We start from the raw sequence: 27,643 nt of genomic DNA on the forward strand, positions 1-27,643 counted from the left end.
GTATACTGAAGCCCCATCAGTGATTTTTTTTCTCCATTTCAAAATCTGCTTTATAGCCCATGGAGGTGTGAGGATACAGTCCAGGCTAAACTCACAAACTTCTTTTGAAGAAAAGGAAAATGAATTGGATTATTCCACTGAGTTCCAAGTCCTGTCAGGTGTGCTTCACCTCATAGTTACTACCAAGAGTGATTTGGCAAAGACTCAGTTTGAGTAAAGTGTTGAATGGCATCTCTGTGACATTTGGCAATGCACTGAGAGTCAAAGTCAGATGGTGCAAGCAGGTGGCTGATGGTATAAACTGTATATGGTGGTTTGTAACAAGATGCATTGTACCCAAAATTGAAACTATGATCAATGGCTTGTTTCCATCATAGGAGACAAAAGGTTGACAAGAGAATAGACAAGTATACAAGATCTGGTACAAGTTGCTGATTTTATCTTTATGTTTGAAGAAGAAATAAATGTTGGAGAAGTCATTCTGTTTGTCTTTCTAGAGTAGATCAGAACAAGCTCTGATCCTAACATAGTGCTCCTTGTTGCTTCTTTCATGTCCTCACCGTGGTCAGCAAGCAACGCTTATAAGGAAGTTTGAATGCTGGTAACTCGACTGATCAAAACACTTGATTCATGGAAGAGATCCAATATCTGGAATTGTTTCAAAAAGCTTTCCAAGGCCTGCTAGATTTTTGAATCAACTTTTTAGAAAGAAGAATTTCAGTTTTTCTTCTTCATTTTTCAGTTCCCTTTTGAAGGACTCTGAAATTGAGCAGTGTTCCACTACAAAGCTCTCCTGCAATCACAGCAAACATTAGGAGAATCCATCATTCACTGTAATTATTACACCACAGAAGAGTGAGAGGCTGACCTCTTTCAACTTTAATCTGGATTCTTTATGTCTTTGCACTGAATTGGAAGCATCCCAGAACTCAGTGTCCTGGACACAAGTGGTACAAAGATACTGAGTTACAACCATCTCTGTGCATTGAGTCCTAAGAACACACGGCAACATGGTTTCCCAAGGAGTTGTGGTCCCGGTGTTACCTGACAGAATCAGATGTACTGTGTACAGCATATACAGGTACCAAGAGTGAAATCTATGCCACTGGTTATTCAAAGCTCACCACTAATTCTGTAAAGCATTATTATCTTCAAACTCATCTCCTGACCTTGTCTCCCTAAATTTACACCTTTGTACGTGTATAAATTACAGTAAGCAAAATAGAGTGCAAGTATTTACTAGAGACTTAAGGCACAGCAATAATATAAATAATAAAAATCACTGAAGTAATGTTATGCTTCAAGTAACTGGTAATACACTATAGCTGAAACACCTTTATATAAAATATATATAAAATACTAAATATTGTATAAATGCAGGTATAGCTGTTCTCAAGAGTTTGTTATCAAAATATAAGGTAATACACAGAATAGAGATGGAAAAATATAAAAAGTCTGTAAAAAGACAAGTGTTCTTAAAGGATCGAAGAGTCAAGCCCAGAGAAAGGAAGGTTCAACAAACAATACAACAGTTTAGGATACAGTGGATAAATTTTAGCTTCATGTATGGAGAAGGAAAGGCTATATTGCAAGAAATGTTGCAGAAAAAAGAACAGAGTCTTAAGCAGAGACTGCATGTAAGAATCCAGAAAAGTGGACCAAATTAAAGATGATTTCCAGTTATGGGCACAAGTGACAGGCACAATGGTCACGTTATCCATGGTGATCCAGAAAGGTGGCAATGAGAAAGAGATTAAGAGCCCTGTTTTACCAATTTTAAATCTGAGCTGACGGGAAGACAGCCTGAGGAGATGTCAGAGATGAACAGATTTTTTTAGGCTTGCTTTGAAACTCTACTCCATTAAAATAAATATATAAAAATGACCGACTGTGAGGTTACCTGAAATTTCAAATTTAACTCAAAATACTTTAAAATATTCTTACTCTATAGCCATCATCATGTGTCAGCTCTCCTAATACATTTATGTTAACTGAATACAAAAGAAACGTGAAATAAATATAACCAGGAGGGATGATCAAATCTAATTTTGATACATTAGTGTCATATGCTGTACATGTTACAATAGCAGCCAGACTTAATACTAAGCTGCAGGCTATACTGAAATTTCCAAATGGCAGATTGTTCTAAGTGATACCAAGCATAATTGAAGTAATAAACGATAGTAAAAGCAAAGCACACTGTCAGGAAGAATTTAAGTATTTACTTTTTAAAATTAAATGAGTTAGGTTTGGAAAGGCAAGACAAGTGAAATAATGCAGGGCTCAATTTACAGAAAATTCCTTTTATTTATCTGTTGCATTAACCCTTGAACTCTTGCCAAAATTACTGTAATTTCTAATACTCGCTTACCTAAAGGAGGGAGAAAAAAAGGCTATTATATTTTCTTATAACAGCTAGCCCAAACTTTGTTTCTTCTTCAAAAATGAAAGTGTTCATGATAAAGAGAATAAAAGTAGCAGAAACATCTGAGGTATTAGCTCACTGCAGATAGTTTTGCCCATTAAATGTAGGCAGCACTGCTGTCTACAGCGTATGTACCCTCTGGTTGAATTTTTCACAAAACTTTAATTCAGTACCTATGGTGTGTTGATGACTTTTTTTTTTTTTTTTTTTTTTAAGCAATATGTGTACTTAATGATAACTCAAGAAGTATTGTACTAATAATTTACATTTATAAATCTTCAATTTCCCAATACATGTTAATACCAGAATGAAAAAGCTAGCTGTTAATACTGAGAGTTATCATTCTTTTAGGTGGTTAGGACAACCTCACAGATAACCTAGAATGATGTAATACACCCAAGGTCCAAGATGAGTTAGTACTCCAATTGTTAATAACATTACTATTATTTATTTACATGTCTTGTGTATAAGCTCATGTACAACACCTCCACTCAGTTATCTGTGTAAGGAAGGAGCAGATAGACTGGTGATAAGCTGTAGAGACAGATAGGAGCTTTTTCACTCTGTGAACTGAGTTTTCACAGTTTCATTTAATTCTGACATTTTCTTTGCAAGTTGTTCTTGTCAGGCTACTGTTAATGCTTTTTACTCTAACTTTTAATTCTAGAGAAAAAGAAACTGGGTTATATTATCGACCTTAAATCTTTAATATAGTATTTACAAATTAAATACATTCTTTGGTTATGCTTAACTTTCAATGTTAAGTTCCTCTATACATCCAGAAGTTTTTTATTTGTTCTTCCTGTAATCATGTCCTTTCTTGCTCTTGTTCATGTCTTCAGTAACAAATGCTTCAGAGGCATCCAAGACACTTAGAAGTTTTATTTACTGCTCTTTAAGACTGATGGAAAATAAGTTTAAAATTGGGTTGGCCTCTGAAACAGCAGAATCTTGATTTTGCAGTGGCTGGACCGGCAGGAAGAAGTTTTGCTTTAATTTAATTTAATTTCCATTTATAAGATGAACCTATCATGCACCTCTAGGCACTTCTACAATATAAAAAACAGCAGCATTACTAAGCCAACAACTGCAAGTTTGCTTGTTTTTCTCTTTGAATGAAAGAAAGCACACGAAAAACCAGAGAAACTCAAAACTCAAGTTTCTCTGAAGGTCATGAACAGTACATGCACTCAGAACAATTACACGTGTTAGCACACACATGGCACTCAGATGACTTTGAGGTCCACACTACTGGGTGTGAGCTTGTGCTGGATAGCACCTCATAAAATGGTGCATCTCATAAAAACAGGTCTTTTTCTGATCTGTTCACAGACTAAGCAGCACAAGCAGTTCTACGAACAGTAAAAGAATTAAACCTGTTTTCCTATGGCCCTGACTTGCTGTTTTTTTACCCAAGGTGCAAACATGATCATTTTCTCTAATTTGGGATGACACTCATAGTATCTCTCTCTTGTGCTGGATCCTTGATGTCTAATGTTTTCCCATACAGTCTTTACCCGATGAGTAGGAAGGAGTCTCTCCTACTCCTTTATTTAGCCCATCTTCATTGAACATACAAGAAATTTCCAATATGTCTCTACTAAATTTGATTGAAATGGTTAAAAAAAATAAATTAGGGGAGGACATAAAGGCAGACTCACAAGCCTTTGTTCATTAGGAAACTGGGCTATAAATGAACAAAAAACACATGCAGAGGAAGAACGGGCAAGAAAGCAATGCAGAATAAAGTAGCTTGATTAAAGTTAAATGACCCATCAGCAGTGGGCTACAAATACAATCCCAATCTTTTGATATGTACCCTCATGACATATCCATACAGACCTCAAATATTCTTAATTACTGAAAAGTGAGATTGTGGGTGAAAGAGGAGAGAAACAGGCCTGGGGCAAATTGGAGTTGTTAAAAAAGTCCAGCTGACACCACTTTCACAAGTGAAATCACAGGAGGCATGGAGCAGCACTGAACCTTTTCTGGCAGAACAGCTCTATTTAGATTCTGAGTGCTCCTGGAAACAGACATGAGATCTTTCCTGCGTGTTCTGCTGAAGCCTACAGCATATGCAAATTATTTAAGAAAAAATAATTAATTTTCATTATTATTATCTTTCCCCCGTCAACACTTTTTAATGCTCTAATTCAAACATTATATGCAAGGACTGTAAGCTTAATTACAAGCTTATAAATTATAAAAAGCATAATTATAAAATCAATTTTCTGTTTAAAAAATTCAGAAGCCAGTCAACTTAGCAGTATATATTGTAGCAATGTATATATATTATATTCTACACTAGAACAATAGCAACAATCTTGTTCAAAAATTAATTATATTTTCTAATAAACCAATTTTATAAATCATTTAATAACCTGAGTATTACTCTGGCTATACTTCATAGAATAAAGAACAGGAAGGGCCCAGCACCATAGGCATACAAGAAAAAATATTTTTAATTAAAAAAATAATAATCTGAGATGCGACAGCAAGATGTTAGAATTCATAGTCAGTCTATAATAATAACAATAACAACAATAATATTTTTTCTTCAAGTTGAACACAAAGAACAAAAAAGTCATTAATAATTGAAGTTTGCCAGAGGCATGGCTATTTCTCTCTTTACTAACTGTCTACTGTCTAATTTAATTACAAGTATTAAACTTCATGCTGAGGTCAACCAGCTTCAGTTCCTCCAATATTACACTTCAACCAGTGCTCATTAACGTGTCTACTGAATGGATTAGCACATCTGAAGATGTATGTACCTAGAACAGGGGACAGTCTAATGACAGCCAATTGTTCATTTATAATAGGACGCATGTTGGAGGCCGTAACTTATTATCACTAATGTGGAATTTATTAAATTCTAAAGAAAAAATACCAATACAGAAAACCATTCTTTTCTTAATGTGGCTATAAGAGATCTTATCACCGTTGAACACTTGTGCCTGTTCTAAAACAAAACACCTTATATAAACACTGTCCAATTATTAATATTTTAAACTTTTTAAGAGGAAAAATTAGGTTAATAGACAGCATGTGACTCTTCAGTGAATAAAAAGTCACCTTAGAAAGTACTCATCATATATTTATTAATTGGCATAGTCTCAAATCTAAAATATCATTCAGATGTACTGCTTTTTCTCCTACACAATTACCTCCCTTAATTTTTCACACTATTCATGTGATCCCACCAACGTTTGCAATGATGACAAAATACACCCCTATGGCAAAATTAAGGATTGACAGAGAATAATTTATACGGCTTAACCTCCTTCAGTAAAATGCCACCTAGTAGCAAGTAAAGGTATTATGTTTTATGATTTTTTTTAGAGAAAGTTACTGGATTTTCTTTTTAGAATGACTCTTATGGGGTTATTTCCTCAAATAAAACCTGTTAATCATAAAAACCTACCTTTTTTGTTAGAGAGTCATCTGAATCAGAAGGCATTCTTGTTGACACATGAAACATTACTTCTACTGTCGAGGTAGCAAAATATGGAGTGGTCAATCCAGTGCTTTTGTTTTTTTGCAGTCCTCCCATAAAGCCACAATGGTTTGTGAGATTCACCTACAAGTAAAGTCCAGGAGACATTAGGGAAAAAAATCAAGTGATAAATACATTCTTTACACACTTTTTAAATTTTTTTTTCAATGGAATTTTAAAAATTGAAGGTCACTTTTCATAACACTGTCAGTACAATTATGTTTATCTAGCAGTGTTCAGACTCACTGACTAGACTGGAAATCAACTGCAGTGCAGTGGCATTCTATATTCCATGATCACCACAGATGTTGCTGGGAAGATGACGTTGGAAAAAGGTAAGGGATGTGTATATGAGTATCTATTTCATTACTCCCTGACCTATTGGCAGTAGTGAATCACACATGCTTTTTGACTTTATAAAAATTCTGTGATACTACATCAGCTCTCACCTGAGCTCTGAAGAAACCCTGCATGAGAGGCATCACAGGCCCACAGGGCAATCAAGATGCCTGCTAATCAGTCCATGAAAGACAAGTACAGGACTGCATATTACTGAATAATCTCTGCCTGCTTTAACTTTCCTAAATTGAAAGAGCTTAGAAATATATAGCTAGTATTGTAATAAAATTAAAACCAGAATCATTTTCTTTACGCTACTAGCAAAACAGTCTATTTTAGTACTTGTAAGTAATGTTAAAGAAACAACAAATTGTAAGATCTATAATTTTCTCTATAAACAAACTTAAGATAAAACTTTTGAATAAATACCTCCCAGCCAAGACCAGCTACAAAATCCTCATAGGCTTGACTTCCCCCAGTATTAGTAAGAATGGAGTGTTTATCTTCTTGTCCCTCAGCAACATAAAACACTGCAATCTTGTGGGTCTCTCGGCTGCAAAACACAGGATGGTCAGTCACTGCATGACAGTGCCTTTGCTAATACGAAACCAAAATATGCAAACAGTACACACAGAACATGACTTGTATAACTTCGAAAAAGACAGCAGAAGCAACGTACAACTTCTTTGAACATCTTCTCTATTTCCATATACCCATTCTGTCATTTCTAGTCTGATCTCTAAAGCCTAAAGTTTGGCAATACGTGTACAGCATTTACCCCCTTCATCACTTTTAAGATGTGATGGTGCTGGCACTACCAATTGCTAACAGAATAGCTGGGGTTTTGAGATGAACAAAACCTGTAATGCAGGCATTTACATCGCACTGCCCATTAACAACAAGGCTTTGTGAATGCTGTTGCAAATGCATCTTAAGCAGATGAATTATTTTTAAGTACTACAATGTCTCTTGTTCACAGCTTGCAGTTAGACATTGGAGCAACTGAAGGTAGTTTCACAGAATCACAGAATCACAGAATTGAAGGGGTTGGAAGGGACCTAGAAAGATCATCGGGTCCAACCCCCCTGCCAAAGCAGGTTCCTTAGAGCACGCTGCCCAGGTAGGCGTCCAGATAGTTTCACACACTTTGCTCATTGATTACTCAACTGTGATAGATTATCCAAAATCAGTCCAAGCAGTAACTACCAATTTCCCAGGGTATGCTTTGAATGCATTCAGTACTGTCCCTGAAGCAAAGCAATTCCCACAACCCTTCTACCTGTAAAATTTTCACAGTCCACGTTAAGTGAGTTCCCATCTTGCCTAACTGCTGAAATTAATTGCAGTGCCACAAGGGCAGAAAGATAACATTTCCTTCTAATATCCATCCCTGAATGCCCTCATCAGTGTATTGAGAAAGCCCTCAGAGGCTAGTTTGGTGCTCATTTGCAAAGAACTCATCAAACTAAAAGTCTGTTTTATACACTAAACTACCATCATTTGGCTTGAGAGACTGGATTTTCCTGGATATAGTCTAAAGCCTCCACTGGACGTTATTTAAACATATACAGAAATAATTCAAACTTGTTAATTCAGTGCTACATCTCCACTTATAATTCCACATCTTCAAATACTAAGAGCATTGGAAAACAGCTAAACAAGTAACTGAAGCTAAAAAGATGGAGACTTACTTATCTATGTTTTAAATATTTTTTAAAGTTATTTTAAAAATAAAATAATCCCATGTTACATATACAGATTTTCATAATTTTAAGTTACTTTGAAATTTGCTCTGTTTCATGACATTCTACCTGCAGAATTTCACTCTACAAGTAACAATAATGCAACTTCAATGTAACAACGATAACTACAGTATAAATGAATAATTTACATTTTTTTTTTAATCAGTTCAATTCTCTCATCTATGCAATTAAGTATAAAACATAAAACAAATAAGGTAGGGTAGCCATTAGAAGAATTTACCATTGTCTTGAATCCAAATTTCTGAGTTCTCGAAGTAACTTCTCATTTTTCTTCAAGAGATGAAAGCTCCTTCTAAATAGAGAAATTTGTAATTTTTTTTATTACCTGTTCACCTGGAACACCAGAACAGTACAAGAACTGTACAAAACATTTCCAGGTCCAAGCAAGAATAGCCAACAAATGCTTTTGCTTTTTCAACAGTCCTTTCTTAAATAAAATGATTAAAGTATCTTTTTAAAAAAATATGTACAAGCCATTTTTAACTCCAGGAAATCTTCTATATCCATTATAACCCTGAAAACAACCTTTATTTCTTTCCACTTGCTTCTGTACACCTACCGGATCAAGCTGCAAACTCCTCTCTACGGAAGAAGGGACAGAATTGTCTTTGATGCATATATAAACTGTAAACTTTACTAGGCCAAAATATTACATGTTTAGTGACAAAAGACGCTCCTGTAATCTACTGTTCTAGGGAGTTAGTGCACTAAACACTGAGCTGCTGCTCTTCTGAATTGCTGAAGAAAACAGAGCACAGCTCAGTAGTCGCCCAGCCAGCTGTAGCTATTTAAAGGAAAAAACCACAAAACAATATGTTACAGCCAGAAAGGCACTTCTCATTTTTAACGAAATTGCACTTAAGATGTTTCCCATAAAACACAGTGGAATTAATTTAAGAGCAGTAGTGCTATCCAAAACACCAACATTTTTGAAGTAAAAAAAATTTGATTCCAGTGGTATCTCAGTGACATGGGCTATTCTTCTAAAAATACCCATTTTCCTTCATAGTAAGAACATTTTTCATGATCTCTAATATAAAATTTGACAGATATGGCAAAATAAATTTTCAGAATGACCCTTAAATTCTAGAATGCTAATATTTGTACACATCCACATGAACGTGCACATACATCTAAATACACCTAAACACAAGTAATAACAATAATGTAAACAGAGATATTTACTTTCATAACTGAACATGGCTTGTCTCCTGTTGTTCTAAACAATACGCAAACATTGCCAATGTCGAAATAAATAGTAGGGGACACATCTTTTTAGTTAGCTAACAAGGAGGCAATGCTTTGAGGCTGCATGCAAGCATGCTCTTAGCAGGCAAATCAGCAGGAAACTGTCCAGCAACACAATAGCTGAGAATATGACACTTTCAGAGTCTCATTCTGGCATAGAAATGTAATGATTTTTGCACAAATGTACAAGGGAAGCAACAGAAGCAAAAAGATGTCTTGTCTACCTATGCTAGTACCCCTTGGTACAGCTGGTGAAAGGATTATTAGAAAAAATATCACTCCTTCAATTCTCCTTCCAACACTATGAACATAAATAGCAATAAAGGCAACAGGCTTCTCTTTTCTGTCTCTATAAATGACAGGCTGAAATGCAGAAGAAAACTGCCATTTTCTCCTTAGTTGCACAACCCCTCTCTGCTTTTGTTGGCTGCCCAGGAGTATTTTTGGCTTGACCCATTCTATGAACAACCATTATTACACAGTAAGAGTACCACAATACCTTTAAAAAAAAAAAAAAAGTTCTTAAATACCAAGTCCTGTCTTTTCATTTTACCTTTTATCCCAAGAATTCATTCCCAATATACTGAGAAGTAGCCTGCAGTAGTAAAATGCTGACTGGGGCTTTTGTGAGGTTGGCTCGTCCTGCTCCATAGCCCTCATATTTAAATCATTGAAATGTTTTTCAACAAACTCTTTCTCTTCTGTGTGCTGTTTCAGAATTGCATTGATGACATCATTCTCCTGCTTCTCTGAGATGCAGACTGGCTGAGGAGCAGGAATGTTGAGTGAGACACCAGTTCTCTGTAAGCACTCAGGGCTTGTAACACCTAAATACTGCAAGAGCTCATCAAGGGCATCTTCTTCATCCCTAATTGTATCCCATGTCGGTACAGTGTCTCTAAATTTCCTTTTTACTTGGAGTGTAATTCCATCCCTTGAAGATATATCCTCCACGTGTTCAAAAGATGAAAGAGCATCTTCTGTTTTGTCTTGTTGAGACAGTGAAAGTGCAAAAGACGTCTGTTGTGATGATGCACATAAAGATGACGGTCCATACAAAATGGCCGAATCCCACGAGTATTTGCCAGACAAGTCACGCACTATAATTCTGACATTTGAATTTGCAGATGCAAGTCCAGCAGATAGTCCTCCGCCAGGCATGTCGTCTTCTGCTTGGATTTGTATGCAAGACACCAAGGAAGTGTTGTTTAACACAAAGAACTGAAGGTTTGGGTTCTCAAAAAGTTCGGGAGAAAGTTCAGGACTTTCACTGTATGGATTGTCATTGTTTTCACACACTTGGCTAGTTAGCATAGCAGGACCTCCACTCATAGGATAGTGGCCTAAGTGGTTCACTAGATGTGTTATCACAGTACGAGCAGCAACAGAAATTAATCCTTGTTGCATGTGGGTTTTTACTGTGAAAGGAAGAACACAGGTTTTAAAGCAAGACTTCAGAAAACAACACTGAGATTTACTTATTTCTTTTGGTCTCTTCTTCCTCTGGAGATTTAAACAGAGGATAAGCACCATGAGCTTAGCATACAGCCAATGCAGTAACAGAAAATACACATTTTGACAAACACTGGTTTCATACATAAACAGCATGAAAAATCTCAATATAGCAAAAGAAGCATCTTAATTATTTTACAGGTTCCTTACCATACCTTGATAATCAGCGTGGTTTCTCTAAAACACACAATAGCAATTCTTATTCTAGTGAAAATAGATCTTAAATTGCTGATGAGCTAAAGATCATAATTATGTTGTAAGAAGACCATTCCCAACTGCAATGGATTTTTGTATTTATACACATCATTACATTGTGAAAAACAAAGGAACATAGATGCACAAAACCTCTAATCCATCTTAATTTCCCAGGGGAGCATATAGCTGCGGGTTAGGTTGAGAATAACACTGGATGATTTTAAAGTACTCAATCAAAGACCAGGCTGTCTATACTGAACAAAAGCTAACATTAGCAACATAATAAATAAATATATTGCACGCACAAGCCTAACTACATTTAAAAAAGTTTCAAGCTGGAAAAACTTGGAGAGAGAAAGAGAAGCAAATTGTACCCATCTTATACGAAATTCATGCTGTGAAACCTAACAATATTTCAATATAGCTTTGTGTTGTGGTTTAACCCAGCAGGCAGTAAAGTACCCCACAACCATTCACTCCCTTTCTCACCCCACAGTGGGATGGAGGGGAGAATCCGAAAAAGAGGGTAAAAACTCAGGGGTTGAGATCAAGACAGTTTGATAAGACAGAAAAGGAAATGATAGTAATAATAATAATGATAATGATAAAAGAATATACAAAGCAAGCAATGCACAATGCAGTTGCTCACCACTTGCCTAGAGATGCCCAGCCAATCCCCTAAGAGCAGCAGCACCCCTGGCCAACTCCCCCAGTTTTATTGCTCAGCATGAGGCCGTAAGGTATGGGATATCCCTGTTGTCAGTCTGTGTCAGCTGTCCTGGCTCTGTCCCCTCCCATTTTTCTGTTACCTAAAATCCATCAAACTAAAATACCCTGAAACACCTTTCTTTTTCGTTCTTTCAGTATTTTTAATTTTTCATTCACTCAGTATTTACTCAGAAAATGTAACCTCTTGGATAAGTAAGAATAATTAGCCCATCTCCCTTTATACTGGATATTAATACACAATAAAAACTAATGCTTAATAAACTAATGTCTTTTTGCAGTTCAAGGTCCAAATTTGTTTACCTAGAAAAACTGCAATTGGTTTAACTTGAAAAAATAAAGGCCAATTTGTAATGCATAATGACTGTTGTGACAGTTAATTAGTTTCTAAAGCACTGAATCTTTTCTGCATCTGCAAAAATAAACAAATAGTATATATTTCCTTGTTTTTTTTTGTCTTTTTTCTTTTTTTCTCTCCCAAGGTTTGGGTAAAGCATGTAAGGGACATTTAGGAATCCGGCTCTTCCATACCTTTAGGGAGCATTACATCTGAACTGCCAAAAGGAAAACATCTTATCCTGTTAATAAAGCAGCTTAATTTCTATACTATCCTAAAACTCAGAAAAATTTCACATATTTCGATTAAGTCCTTGAAAACAGATAAAAACAAATTAGATATAGTATTTTATTATCAACAGCCTTCTTGAAGCTTAAAAATTAACAAACATAAAAACATTCAGTGAAGCTGAATTAAATGCCCAGATACTGATAGCATATGAGGAAATTAAGTTATAGTGCCATCTGCTGAAACGTAAGAAGGAACTGTAAGCAAGTGTATACAAGACAAAGAAAACAAGTTGGATGCTTGAAGAATAATTTATCTGTGCTACTAAGCAGCACCTGGACAGTGCAGATGCTGGCCACCTCTGTCAGCACATTTACGCCAAATGTTTACAACTTGTTACTGCACAGATAAGCACGATAATGCTTTTGCCAGGTTCCTAGGAACAGATGTGAGCTTCCCAGCTATGTGAAGTCTCACACTGAATAGACTGTCTTCAGTGTGTTTCTGCTGAAACAACTGAAGCACGAGGGATTTAATAGCATGTAAGCTATTACTATTGCTATTTTGTGGCAAACCCTAAAGATCTCAAACCATATCACAGACGTATTGTGCCTACATGCATAAAGATACTGCTTTAGGAGCTGGAAGACATACAGAAAGACATGCAATGAGACAAAGAATGGAACATCAAGCTAAAATTTGGAAGGTCCATTTCCCAGCCCTACCACAGTCATTCTACGAAAATATTATTGCAGTTCTTTTTTTTTTTTAAACATTTTAATTCAATAATATAAATCTCTAAGTGCCTCCACTAGAACATGAGAACAGTACTTCTCACTGCATCTCTTCAGAGTATGTTAATGTTGATCACTTGATCCAAAAACGTCACAGAAAACTTAAATCAGAACTATTAAGAGAAGCGTACAGAAAAATAAACTCTAAGACATAGCCTGTTATGTTGAAATAAAATAAAGCAGTCTCTATAAACATTTTTGCCACATAGCAAATTAGATTTTGGTGATGGTTTCCCTTATTAAAAAAGGAAACCAACCAAACAAATCAAAAACCAAACAATAATGCATTTGGAAAATATGAGAGTTTTAAATTAAATTTGTAACATGTAGGATATATTTAGGAATTTGTTCCTAGAAGCACATCTCCTCAACCAAGAACAACTGCATATTCAATATATTACAACTCTTAAAATGAATATCTAAACCATGCACTGTGTTTCGAAAGGACAGCTCAAAATATGCAATAATGCAAGCCATCACAGCTTTACTACAAATTCTACCAACTAAGCCATGCTATTGCACATTAAAGAAGTATAACTGGCTGCTTTGCCAACAGGTAATCCTAAGGGAACACATCTCTGCTCTCTTTACAGCAGTAGAGTCTTTCACTTGGGCAATGCAATTTGCATGTGTACGTGATCACTTGGTAATTTGCTAGAAGCATGTTACATTTTTCTCAGTTCCTGAAATTACCACTTTTGTGGGAAGAATGAAAGTCCATCGCCACTAATTTGTATCAGTGGCATGAACGGAGGATTCCTGAATTTCCTTAGGATGTGTTGTTAACACTTTACTTCAACTTTGGCTGAACTGCTCCTAAACAACTACAGTTATGTAGTAGAAGGAAAAAGTAATGACTGAGGGTAGAATTAAACTCTCCTCATCCTTTTGAATGATGCACCAGTACAGAGTGACTCATCTCAGTTAAAAGCACAAACTGGAGAAATGTGATGAATCATTCTCTGGAAACTCTTCTTTTCCTCCATTACTTTTAGATGGAGCCTAAGAGAATTCAGCTTAGTTTAGTTATCTAAATTTTACATTAGTTTATGGAAGTCCTACTCCTTTCCAATTTTAAGCTACAGGTACAGAGAGAAACCCTCTCTAGAATATCCATCACAAAACACAAACCTGGATGCACCATGTATAGGCTATTTTTTAAAATGTGTACTTTTTGTCTCCTTTCAGTAAAAAAGCGAACAGCAGCAAAGCCTTAAAAAATGTGAAAGTACCTTATTTTTCTAATTTTTGAAGAAAAACAAAGACTAAATTTACATCACATGGAGAACTTTTCTTCGGAAATTCGAACATGTTAGGAAAAATGATCAGTCTACACAAAACAGTTTAAAAATGTTTGAAGAAATGACATAAATAGGGTAAAATACATGATGTCAATAACTGATGCACCACTATGTCTATGCAATGCAACTACTGCCTTTCCAATCACATCTACCTCTAACAGATTGATTTATGAAGGACAGGATTTAAAGTGTTTTGCCTACAGTTGCAAAGAGATTCCTGTAATATATTATTTCCTTCCAACTAGACTCTATTCAATGGTCTGATTTTGCTATCTATTAATATTAGAAGATATATAGCACTTGCTTAACTCTACATATTTTCATGTAGCCACCTTCCTTGTTTATACACGTGTTACGAAAATAATTGTACTTTTTTCGAAAATGTTCACATCATTTAATATAAACATTAAAAAAAAATTAAATGAGAGGCTCCGTTTTAATTCTCCCTCATATATGTTCATGGTTCTTTAATGACAGGTAAAAGATCAGAAGTAGGTGAGCAGATCATGGCACAATATAACTAACCTGTACGCTATAATGCTGTACTTCTTGGTGAAAGTATACCTGTATCAGTGTGATACTGACTCCAGGCTAGTTAGGCGCGGTTAATCAGCACAGGCAGCACTTAATGACTGTACTGTAGCTAGAGGAAGCTGTTGTTGCTACAAGCTGGAGGATATGGTCATCTAGTAGACATGCTCTGTGATTCCTTAGATGTATGAATGCACCACAGACTTGCTGTCTGCAAATTCTGATGATGCAAGAAAAGCTGCTTATTGAAGTCTAATGTTAGCTGCTGGAAGTTCTTTCTGGTCTAAATATAACACTTTAATATACTTAACACAATTTCAAGATCATACTTTGTGCATCTTATGCTGCAATTTACCACTTTATTGGAAAAATAAAAAAAAAGGAGGAAAAAGCAGTTTCACTAATTCTATCTAATGCCTTCCTTACAAGAGACAGCATTTGGCAAGTTAACGAAAGAAAGATGGGAATATACCTTTTCTCTCCCCCCAACGCGTGTTTCCAGAGGATTTAAGAAATCTTTGCACAGCTGTTTATTGGAGGGCTTGCTCCAACCTCTGAATAGGTCCTGTCCCCATTATATAGCTGTACCACTGAAAGTCCATACCAATTTGTACTGTGGGTAAGTGTCCATAAAACTTGTGATGGATCTGACCTTGAGCAATGGGAGGGCATAATGGGGTACAAGAATCACAACCCTTAAAGTGGTAACAAGCATCCTGTTTAGAATACTACTGTTTCAGTACTTTCACTTTTGCTTGTTACCTAAGGAAAGAGTCCAGCAATCCCCACCCTATCTTTGTGTAACTTGCCTGATTTCCCTACTACTGCTGTCCTACCTGTTTCCATAATCTTCAAAAAGATATGATAGCACTTCTACTCTACTAAATGAGATGCTGACAAACTGCTCTGCTACTATCTTGCACTAACTGACCCCCTTGTCTTGATTGAGTCCTAGGCTGGTCATTATCCACTAAATTTACTTGTCCAATTCCTTCAACAGTGTCAGAGATGCTGTGTGATCAGTTAAAAACTGCCAATTTTATTCTCTTCCTGGCAATGTAGGCTAGAAGTGCCAAGGTTGCAAGACCATGGTTGTGTTATAATGCTGTCATTTGCCAATTAAATTTTGCAATCTGACTTACAATTCCTGAGTTCTAAAACTTTAAAAACATACGGGTCTTCCCTAACTTATCTGGAGAGAGAGAAAAGGCACACCTGAAATTACTTTTATTTAGAAATTTAACAAGAAATCATAAAAGAACGGATCACATACGGAAATGCAAAATGAAGATATCAATGCTAAGGCTTTGTGCAACTGCATTCATTTAAAGAGAAATCTATTCAGGGTTGTCTTTTCAGATTGTCAGATTAAACAAGCCACACAGCATTTGCTGCAAACCCATAATTACAGATTATTACAGAATACAAAAGATGCCAGGCATAAAAAGCTACTACAATTCACTACACTGTAATAGAACATGCGGTGGAAGTTAATTTTGGCAAATGCTTTAAATATTAGCTTTACATAATATGTATAGGTGAGACTGTAATTAGGACAGAATGAATCCTTCGAAGCCTCTTTCATTCTGACCCAGCAGATGATTACTTTTTACTAATAAGACCACAGCCATTTGACAAAAAGCCAACTATAGTACCTTGCTTCATTCTTCAGTAAATTTAATAATTACAGCTCCTCCTGCCAATAGTTCTCAAATCAGACTTGTTCAATCCAATACTGAGCTTATTAGGGGACAGCTCTATGTTTAGAATTCTTTGGCCAAAAAAGTACTTGAGGATGATGAAGCATGCCTTAGACAAGGGCACAATGATTAGCCATTTTCTCTACATAAAAAACAGCACGTAGTCACTACAGACCACAAAATCACCTGCTGTTAGCACACAGCTGCTACAAAGAGCTTCTGCATTTATCTGGTTCTTAATACCTTTAAGGAAGCCTAAATGGAACAACTTAATATGGAAGGAGAATAGCACTACACAGAATTTCTGGTATCAGTATTAATTTCATCTTTTTCAATTTTCTTCCCAAAGTAGCCATCTGATATTTACTAGATACAGAGGAATAGTATATATTATACAGTGTATCTTAGTTTCTTATTTTTATTTTTGAGTTCTGAAGAAAATGCTAATTCTCAGGTATCTTATGGTTCCAAACAGATGAGAGAAAATTTCTCTTCTAAAAGTGTAAATAGAACAACAACAAATTATGACAAGTTAAAAAAAAAAAAAAAAAGCTTATAATATTGCAATCTCAGATAAGAACAAAATCTGAAATATTTTTAGAAAAAGGAGTAAAGCTAAGAAAAAAATAATTTACTGAAAGTAAACTCAAAAGCAACATTTATCCATGCTGCAATCCGTAACGCTTTTTGTTGATACAGAGCACAGAAGAATCTGTATCAAATTGATCTTCACATTGTTCAGAAGATATATATTTCAGTTAATTGAACAGTAATTGCTCAAAATTATGTTAGCTAATTCCATACTAATGGTCCTTACGTAGTGTCTAGTTATAATTTAAAACTTATGCTTTAGACAAACACTTCAATAGTGGAAACCAAGATAAAAATCTTTTTGAAAGAAAATGTATTTAGGCAATTTCACAAACCTTCAGTGACTGGCTGAAGTTTAGAAGAACGCTCAGAGTCTGGAGAATGCAGTGGTTCTGGTTCCTTCAAGCTTTCTAAATGCATAAAAGGATCGTAGTCCACACATGCCAAATCAGAAAGACTTAGAGGAAAATATTTGGGGTTGCTAAAACACTGAGAACCATAGACACATCCATGAAGAACCTAGAAAAAAAACAGGATTTCATCACATTAATTACTGAAATGTCTATCTGATAGTTTTATAAGAAATTAAGTTTATTTTTATTTACATTTTCAAATGAAATTGTTAGAAGCATGTAGGTAGGATAAAATGATGGAAAATTTTAGATGCTCAATATTTACAGAAACAAACACAGGTCTGCAAAGAAAACCACTAAAATTGTGTCTACATTGAAGTGGAATTTAACAGTACAGAAACATGAAACACATTTTCCAACAAATCATTAAGCCACTTTTATTTGTAGATCTCCTGTCCCCAATAACTACATACACTAGCTCTATGCTGTTGGAGGTTTTAATCCCATTCACTTAAAAAATACCGAAACAGAACAAATCTTCGTTCTGTATACATGAAGACAGTAATCATAACTTAACAGTTTTTACTTTGCTTATTGCTAATGGTATTCTCATTTACCAAGTAAAGAAACATGTACCTTATAGATACAATTAAGAACAGATCTCTCAGTCTTATCATTTTCCGCTCCTGTAGAGTGAAGTGGCTGCAGCAAGGTCTTTAATGGCAAGGCCATTATCCAGTCCAACAGGCACAGAAGTAAAGAAACCACCAACTGCAACAAACACTTTCAATTACGAATCAGTTAAACCAGCACTTGTTACTTCACAGTTACCACTGTATTTCATTTCTCTATTTTGTTTTCTTCTCTCAATTTAGAGAACCTGTCAACCTTAGACAGAAATGGCAGGTCATACTTGTTTGGAAGCTGCTGTATGTTCAAAATGCTATAGCATGAGCAAAAATTTTAGCTACTGAGATATTTAACAAAGACCATTCATACTAGAGTTTATCATCATGGTAAATCTGAGTAGCTACTGTGCTTAAGAAAACACCCGTGATTTTTCAAAACTGGTCTGTAGGGTGCTGTTTACAAAATGACAGATTACAAACATACAAATTAAGGCTGACATACCATTCTGAATATAAATCACTGTAAAGTGAATGAAGGATTACACAAAACCGAACTAACACAGCTGCATTTCTGCTTTATAACTAATACAGAATTTCCTTCACAACATGTCAATATTGCTATGCAACATCAGGTATCATCTGACAGAAATCCAACTGCTTTCTCTATTGTACGCTCCTCAGTCAGCAGAAGAACCAACTCCCTCTAGGGGATATTTGTAAAGACTGTAGAAGATAATTAGATTAAGACACACACACGCCAAATTATTAATAACTTACCAGCTTCAAATGATTATTTTTAATTTTAAAAACTTAGCTGTGGAAGATGAAACAATTCAGATAAATAGCTTAAGATTCTCTAAAATATTTTCCAAGTTAAATGAAAGTCTTTCAAAGAAAATCCACTTAAGTAATTTACTAATAAAAGACATAAAAACATCTTGCTCATTTCACGTAATACACTACAACTTTGTCTCAGAGAAGCACCATAAAATAAACCTAACAATGAAGGACTCTTAAGTATTTTTTATTAAAGAAATTTTTGAAAAGGCATTAGGACTAAGTTTGTCAAACTAAGCAAACCCATTTCTGATGCAGCATTTGACATAAAATGATCAGCTAGAGGTCATAGGAAAACTTTTTCATTTATGGGAAGCATCGTCAGCCACTGGCTTGTCACAAGCAAAGACAAGAGGTGAAATGGGTGAATCATAGCTCCCATTGGAATGGGTGCTCCAGAACAGCAGAGCTGCCAGTGTAAAATCGCACTGAAATGTCCAAATTTAAATGACTACTGTGTCCTACAGCTCTTGTTCTCCTAGTCTAAGAGGAAAGCCAAATAATTCAGAGAAGATACAGCTTTCAGGAGACAGCAAATACTACTGTGAGTATCAGAGGGTTGAAGAAAGAGCTTGTCTTAATTAGGGGACTCAGATGCCCTGAAAATATAAAAAAATAGCAACTGTTTTGAAGGATGACAACAATCAAATTCATCTGAATATTACAAACTATCTTGTTCAAAAATGTAATTACAATGGAAAAAGTAAAAAATCATAACCTCGTAAGTATTCTGAAATGTACTTTCTACAAGTTGAAAAATGTATTTTCACTATAAAATAATTTTGAAGCATCTACATTACTTCTAAGTTCACTTAGCATAAGGAAAAAAGACATACAATTTTTTAATTACTGAAAGCAATCTATTTCAATTAATGTTAAATGCATATTTTCCTACAAAAACTTCAGAAATTCACTCCATAGAGAATACTGCTGAAAGTCTGGGAAGACTATACTGCATTATACTTAAAAAGCTGAATACCCACTTTAAGGCACATCTTAAATTTTGTAACAAAACTCTGTCACACCTTTGCAATAATATTAACACATTAAAAAGGAATGGAAAGTATTTACCCTCTTGTCCTGTTCATATGAGGAAGCTTCTGTACTGGGTAACAGATGAGTAATAGTTGCTATCAGAATCTGGGGAAAATATAGCATAGTTTTGTTACAAATATAATTAAAATATTTCAGTTTATATAATGAATTTTTAAGCAGGTAAATGTGATACAATGGTAGATTCATGGTTAAATTCTATTTAAGTTACTTTGAGACAAAGCATAGGGCCACTTTTTTGTAAATAAAACCCTTTTAATTGAATTTCAAAGAAGACACTAAAGGAAAATGTTATTCATGGCTGACATAGGTGCATTAGGGACAAAGAAATTACATAGCTACTCCAAGTATTTAGGCAGGAAGATAACTTAATTCAACACACTTGTAGGGTGCAGTAAAGAGCCTGATGAAGGTTTGTGTATGGGACTATTTGAATTCCATTATTTCTTAGAAATACTAGAATTTGTAAACACTTCACCTTCACTCAATAACATGACTGCACAGGGGCAGAGAAATACTTCTTATACCTCTTAAGAAGCACCTACACAATTCCCTTTCTGGTTACCTGGGTGGCCTCTATCTTTTTTTCTGTTGTTAAGTCTCTCAGAGGCCATAGCCTAACTCCTTGTTACTTAAAGCGTATTCAAAAAAAATATATATATTTGCTTAATACTGACAAATTTCAATGGATATGTAGAATAGAATTGCAGATCCATATTTTAAGTAATCACTTTCTCACTAAACTTAAACATACATATTCACCCATATTTAATATAAATAAAAGACTTAATTGACAATATGGCTCATGTAAATAATGACAAAATTGTACTGGAGGAAAAAAAGCATTATATAGCCATTTTCCATGTTAATACTGAAGTTAGCAAGTGTTATGTGAACCCATACTGTTAATGTTTGGTAAGATTATATTTATATTAATTTTGTGAAACATACTTGCCAATATTCTGGTATTTTAATTTTAGTAAAATGCATTTTACTGTTAAATTTAAAAGAATAATAATAAAAAAAATAAAAATTACTTACTTGAATAATTCTTAAAGGTGAATCAGCTTGATACACTTGAAGTCTATGCACATAATGTATCAGCATGTTCAGCATACTGCAGGCAACTTGGGCTACTGTTTTATTGGGAAACTAGAAAAGAACACAGCACGGTAATGACATTATGTGATTTCATGTAATAGCATGCTAGTTGGTAAGCTGGTCAGGAATTCTGATGACAGTTTTATACATTTAGCTCCCTATGTACCTTATTACAGGAAAAAAAAAACACAACACATTTTACAAAATATAAAGGGAATAAAATAATGTTATCAGCTAACATCAAAGTTTTGGAACAGACAATTAGTGAGCTGCACACAACGAGGGAAAGGTTTTCCAAGTTCAATGTCAGACTGGTTAGTATAGGACCAAGAAGCCAGAACAAACAAATTAATTTCATAGTACCTGCATGATTATTAATGTTAACACATCACTGAAAAAAACAAGGATCTGATTTTGCTTTCAGAGGCCTTTATTGAGAACCAAGGTATGTCAACAGCCAAGTCTTAATGACTGCTGCGTACAGTACTAGTCTGAGTGAAACTGCATGCACCCTGACTTCTACACTTAACTCCTGTTTTCTGTGTTGTCTTTTAAAGGTAGCACAATGTTGCTGCACTGGAGCCTGGTTTAAACAGTTCCTAAACTGCTTAAATTAACTGTGCGGGTTGAGGCTGACGTGAATGGATTTATACAATCTAGCCTACAATCTCTAGTCTTGCGAGTGGATGTATACACTGCAATAGACTCCTAAGAGGGAAAACAAAGAAAAAGAAGAGACAGGGTTATATTTCTCTGAATTGTTAATACACAGGACATGTAACTGAGGCTTCTTCCTGTGTTATAGTTGCCTTCAAACACTAAGCTGTGCATCAAATGACGAAGTCAGTTTTACAAGTGAATCTCATTCATCTAGGACGTGAAAATCCTACAAATCTAAGCTAAAGATACACTCAAAATGGTTATTTTAGCACAGCAAAACTACAGATTTTAGAAGACGGCATAAAATTCATAGAATAAATTACTTGTAATAGCCCCAAGCATATGGGGAATGGAAGAATTTCAAATACATTCTTAATTTAAAAAAATGCTGTATCTTTGCTGAAAACCATATTCCAAACCATATTCCAAACCAGTATTCCAAACCATACTTCCGATGAATTGCAAATCACACAGAAAATACTTAGGCAATCCATGCTTTAATTAGGAAAGATCCTATTCTATTTCTGTGATGAGTAACTTTAGAATTCCTCCTTTCTTAAAAGACTAATAATGTAGGTTACTTGTTTTTATCTCACTTAGCAGTGAAACTATCACAGATGCGTGCTACAGCGTGGCTAAGTGCCTACCTCCTAAGTCAGAATTATGTTATAAAAATAGTTAGATCTACTTTCTTGGCTTCTTAGAATGTGTTCTTAATCAGTCCAGTGCTATTAACTTTCAGAGATGGGAATATTTTACAAACCTACAGGGAGAAAAAAAAAAAAAAAAAGCTTTAGGAAAGCTGAAACACCTGGACAACAAAGCCTGAATCGAACATTAAGGATTGCAGAATAAAATTTTTGAATGGCAAAAGTGTGAGGGTGAAAAATACACTGGAAGAAAGCTCTACCCTGAGCAAGCTTCTTACAAAGCAGAGCTATCATATTTTATATCTAAGGTCTTGAAAAGAAGACAAAAAGGTACAAAAACAAGCAAAAGTATGGAGTACCATGCTTTAACACTTTTTATTTAATATGCATGGAAGCATAAATAAAGACTGTGATTTGCTCTTATAAGACAGCCACAGAGTCAGAAAGTAGACAGGCTAGTTAATTCTTGTTCTCAGTGTTCTTGTTTTCTTTTTCTCAGTGGTCACAGTTCCCTACTACTGCTGTTATTGAACCAAAACAATGCAGACATCTTACATCCGCAAGCCTTCCCAGAGCTTGCGATAAGAACACCATTACTTTTTATTCCTCACAAAACAGCCTCTCTCCATTCCGTGAAGGTACATCATGCAAGTGCAGTAAGCAGAGTGCAGATTCTAATGTTCAAGCTCAACAGGCAACAAAAAAATTAAATAAAATTGAAAGTGCAACAATTTGATTATAGAACTTGAGATCAAATCCAGGTTGCTGGAAATATCCTTACAAGCTTGCAAGAAAACCCCAGAGTCACTGAAGAAGACAGAATGGGTGGTCAAACCAGAGTATCTTAATGCAGAATGTCCAGATTAGTGAATTTAAGAAAAATTGCCTGAGAGACCCAGACACTTTTTAGAGACTTTGTACAGTTAGCTGTTGACTATATAAAAACTGAGCTTTTTTTTTTTTTTTTTTTTTTTTTTAATAAAAAAGGGGGTCATCAGGCTCTAAAATGAATTAAGTGAATGATTTCAAGTGGTGTTTCATGCAAATTATTTAATCTCTTTCTGTTCTCTGGTTGGAGAGAAAATATTTTTTTCTTTAAAGAAAAAGAGAACAAGGTATTGGAGTATTGGAGACTCCTTTTGTAAGGCTGAAAGGTATAAAATAATGAACATGAATAAAACTAAAATCTTGTGCATTGAATTTTTCAAGATTTATGCATGCAAAGAGCACCCCGTATGAAGCTTTTACCTATACAGAGATTGTCCCAAACTGTTCAAACCCTTCATCTACTTCAGAAATCTGTCCCAGCACAGTCTACCAACCATGTTTCAAAAGAATACAAGGAAACTTCTGAACAGACAAACACCTGTGTGTCCTGCTAGGACACTTCTCCTGAATCCAAGCAGCAGCACCAAGTTTATGTTCCATAGCAGGACAATTCAACCCCTTGAATTCACACTACTCTGTTCTGAATTCTTTCCAAGAACCTTCAGAGCTGCCTAAAAGTTGCTGTGCAATTCAATGAACAATCCACCAGCCATTCTCCACCTCAGAAAGATGTTTAATAAAGCATAAGAATTCACTACTTTTATATTATTTTATATTTAGTAGTGTAATTGTGGATGTATTTTTTTAAGTTACTCAATGGGAATAAGAGAAGCTTCCAATGGCACTTAGCTTGATAAGTGAAAAACTCACAGAGTTTTTCTCAGAAGGGTAAGTCTTAACATACTTTTAATCTTTGCAAGGACCCATTAGTTTCTGGATGCCACATAAGTAGTTTAACATTGTCTAAACTTGCAAATAAACTATTTTAGTGCTCATTCAACTAAGCCTGTACAACATATTTTTGTGGTGTATCTGCAACACTTTTGAGAGGAGTATAATTTAATCATGAGATGCACAGGTCTGGATGGCTGGTTAGGATCCTTTGAACTCAGACTTCAGCAGAGGTTAACACAGCTACAGCAGTTATCTCCACACCGCTGAGGGAAGTTTGGTGAGAACTGGAATGAGCTGCTCAATTGTAATTCTGACAATAACTTCTGTATTTCAGAAATAAGCATATAATCATTGCTAACATTTATATTTAATATTATTTGCTCAATTGTAATTATCAGTAGGTTGGACTAGGACTATAGCTCTCTATCCATTCATTTATCCTGAAACTGAGAAAATTCTTGGAGTTCAGATAGCTGAGTATTTCAAAACCAAGAGATTGCTTAGGTAACAAATTAATTTGTTTTCCCATGATATATATTTAATCATTTCATGATTAAGTTCTGTTGTGAGTTTATACCACTGCTCAAAATGGGAGAAAAGCCAGCATGCCCTGGATAAAAGTAGAAATATAAACACCTTTGTCTTCTCATTCAAGAAGTAATTTATATTTAATACAGATGAGATACGAATAATTGGTTTAATAAACACATCAAAGAAAAATAGGAGAAAACACTGTGAATGTCAGGATTAAATATATTTCAAAAATTTGATAAATTGTAGAAGTAAGATGATAACAGTGTCATTGGCTTAATACCAAATTTGCACAGGAACCTGGTAAAATGAATTAGTTAAGGGATATTAAAAAGCGAGGGGAAAACCCTGGAAGAGAAAATTAGTAAAGCTGCAAAGCATGAATGTGATTTTGCAAAACAGGAAATTGCAATTTAGAGACTAATACTAAAAGCCCTGAAGCAATCCATTTTAGAAGCAGACTCAAATCCTGCTTCATGGGATGTCATCAGCTGATTTTCTAAGATATTTTTCAGATTCTCTTTGCTGAAAAGAATAGTTAGTCAGCAACATCTGGCACAAACTATGTATAACATGTGTACACCCAATTTTTATCAACACACATATACAGAAAGACTATATTGAGTTTTGGTGTAAACAAGAAGTGTGTAGAAAGCTCCTGAAAATAAACTTGGAAATATTTAATTTGAAGTTACTGTTGATGAACATGAATGCAAGCCTGTAAAATGCTATAAAATGTATTTATTGATATTCTAATTATTTCATAAAACATTAACTAACAGGGAATGGTATTCAAAACAATGGAAGAGCAGAAGCACTTGTTTAAGAAAAAAGACAAACAGAAAAGCCCCAAAACTCCAACCTCTTAACATAGATGATGAAAGAAAGCTGTTGATGTACTACCATCAATACACAATCTCAAGACTAAACTTGAAATCCAGTGACACTAGTTTCAGAATAGCGAAGATTTGTCAGTTGCAAAAGACAAATAACAGCAAATCTATTCAGAAACATTTTATAGGCATTGCACCACAATGAACAAGCTATATGTGAGTAAGCTGCATTTCTAAGTGAGAATCACTGCATGCTAGCCATGTCCAACAAATTCAAACAAAACAGCTAATATCAAGCCAGTAAATTATTCAGATTTCAATAATGTAATGTGAAGGTGTTTGTGCAGAATGGCACAATGACTACCAGAAACTGTAAAATTTTATCTTGCAAATTATTTTCAGATCCACTGCATTGGGTTTAGGTGGTAAGGTGTTGGTAGTAGGAGGTGAGGAGCTACTCCTTGTCATACACAGCTGGTCCCAGGGCTGATATTCCCTGCAGCCTTTGGAGAGCACGCACTAGAGCAGAGGAAAAGGGTGAGAGAGAAGGAAAAGAGACACCCCTTCAACTTGTGATGTGTGGTGCCTTGCTCATGGGACTGACTGTAACCTGCAGTGATAACTTCGAAGAGGAGGAGAAGAACTTGGAGTGAAGTTGAGATTGGGAAACAGAGTAGGAAAGGCATTTTACCTATGTATTTTAATGCTTTTGGCTTTTTTTTTTTTTTTCTAACCAAATTGGTAATCAAATATTTATTTTAATTGGCAGTAAATTCATTTCCCCAACTTGGAAGTTCCCTGTTTTGCCTGCAACAGCAATTGATAAGTGATCTCCTTTGACATGCTTTGTTAAAACCTGGAAATTCATTTTTAAAATAACCATAAAAACAGCTCTATGTTTCACCAAATTAGAGTTCTCATTATTCCCTTTCAATAGGTGGTATAACCACAGAAACTTGATGCAAACTCTTGACCTCTCTTGGGATTCAGATTTTTTAACAGGTCCTACATGATTCTGTCTGGTAATGAGCACAGAAAAGTATTTTACCACAGGAAATCAAACATCTTCCCAGTGCTTCCAAACATACAGCTTAAGTACTCTACCTTCCTCTAAACATCTGGTGAGGCCCAAGAAGTGATACTAATGGGATTTCGTTGGTGGGGGCAAGACGAGGACAGGTAAGCAAGAAGCATGAGAACCTTTGGGAAAATTCTGCTTGCCCTCAGCTTTTGTCACCTTTCCACTTTCTTCCTTGTCCCCTTCTTACACTGGATGCTCTGCTCTGTCAACCAAAGAGCACGAGGCATTCACTTGGCTTAGGACAGGTCTTTTGCATATGATGGCAGATGGCTCACAAAACTGGGATTCCTTCCAGTTTCCTCTGTTTCATCTCTGCTTTGGCTTTTCCGTTTTGTAATGGGTCAGGAGAATGTACCATGGAGGGTTCAACAGTACTGTTCATCAGAGTTGGGGAACACAGGATGCCAATTAGTAGAGAATGTGATTTCCTTGGGCACCCATGTCTAGTCTAGACAGATGATGTCTAAATGTTGGAGCAGGAAAGACTCCGACACTTCTGCATTCCAGTGTCTTTGTAGGGATCCATACTGAGTGGCAATATTTTGGTAGTGGAGGTGCTATAGGGGGGCCTCTGTGAGAATAGGCTAGGGACTGCACAGACACAGCAGGTCCCAGACAGGCCCAAAACAGACCCACCCCTGGGTATGGTGGAGCCCACCAGCCAAGTGTGTGGCACCTCTGTGGAAACGTACTTAAGAAAGGGCAAAAATGCCACCCTGGCAGAGGGAAAGGAAGAGGAAAAAATAAAAATAAAAATAAAAAAGCAAACAGCAAGGTCAGAAAAGAAGGAAGGGAGATAATGTTTGAGGCACCAGCGCAGCCTGTGGGAAAGACCACACCAGAGTAGATATCTGCACTGCAGCTTGTGGAGGACACCACACAGGACCACTGGATATTTCCTGAAGGAACTGCAGACCATAGAGAGCCCATGCTGGGGCAGATTTATCCTGAAGGACTGCAACCAGGGGAAGGACCCACATTATGGAACTGTTATGGACTGACTG

At 35.6% G+C, this 27,643-nt stretch overlaps 1 protein-coding gene across 7 annotated transcripts in view; it reads right to left on the minus strand.

Moving 5' to 3' along the window:
- RALGAPA1 (Ral GTPase activating protein catalytic subunit alpha 1) overlaps positions 1-27,643 on the minus strand; it is a 128,076-nt gene that overhangs the window by 35,374 nt on the left and 65,059 nt on the right. For all 7 annotated transcript variants that reach the window (XM_082762552.1, XM_082762548.1, XM_082762551.1 and 4 more), the window contains 8 exons: positions 21,103-21,213; positions 20,080-20,148; positions 18,179-18,313; positions 17,525-17,708; positions 9,828-10,692; positions 8,247-8,318; positions 6,693-6,816; positions 5,853-6,008 (listed from right to left, as the gene is read on the minus strand). In XM_082762552.1, coding sequence (XP_082618678.1) covers positions 5,853-6,008; positions 6,693-6,816; positions 8,247-8,318; positions 9,828-10,692; positions 17,525-17,708; positions 18,179-18,313; positions 20,080-20,148; positions 21,103-21,213 — 1,716 coding nt within the window. The remainder of the gene's footprint in view (positions 1-5,852; positions 6,009-6,692; positions 6,817-8,246; positions 8,319-9,827; positions 10,693-17,524; positions 17,709-18,178; positions 18,314-20,079; positions 20,149-21,102; positions 21,214-27,643) is intronic.

The sequence above is a fragment of the Aythya marila genome (assembly GCF_965140915.1).
Source record: "Aythya marila genome assembly, chromosome: 5".
Classification (NCBI taxonomy): domain Eukaryota; kingdom Metazoa; phylum Chordata; class Aves; order Anseriformes; family Anatidae; genus Aythya; species Aythya marila.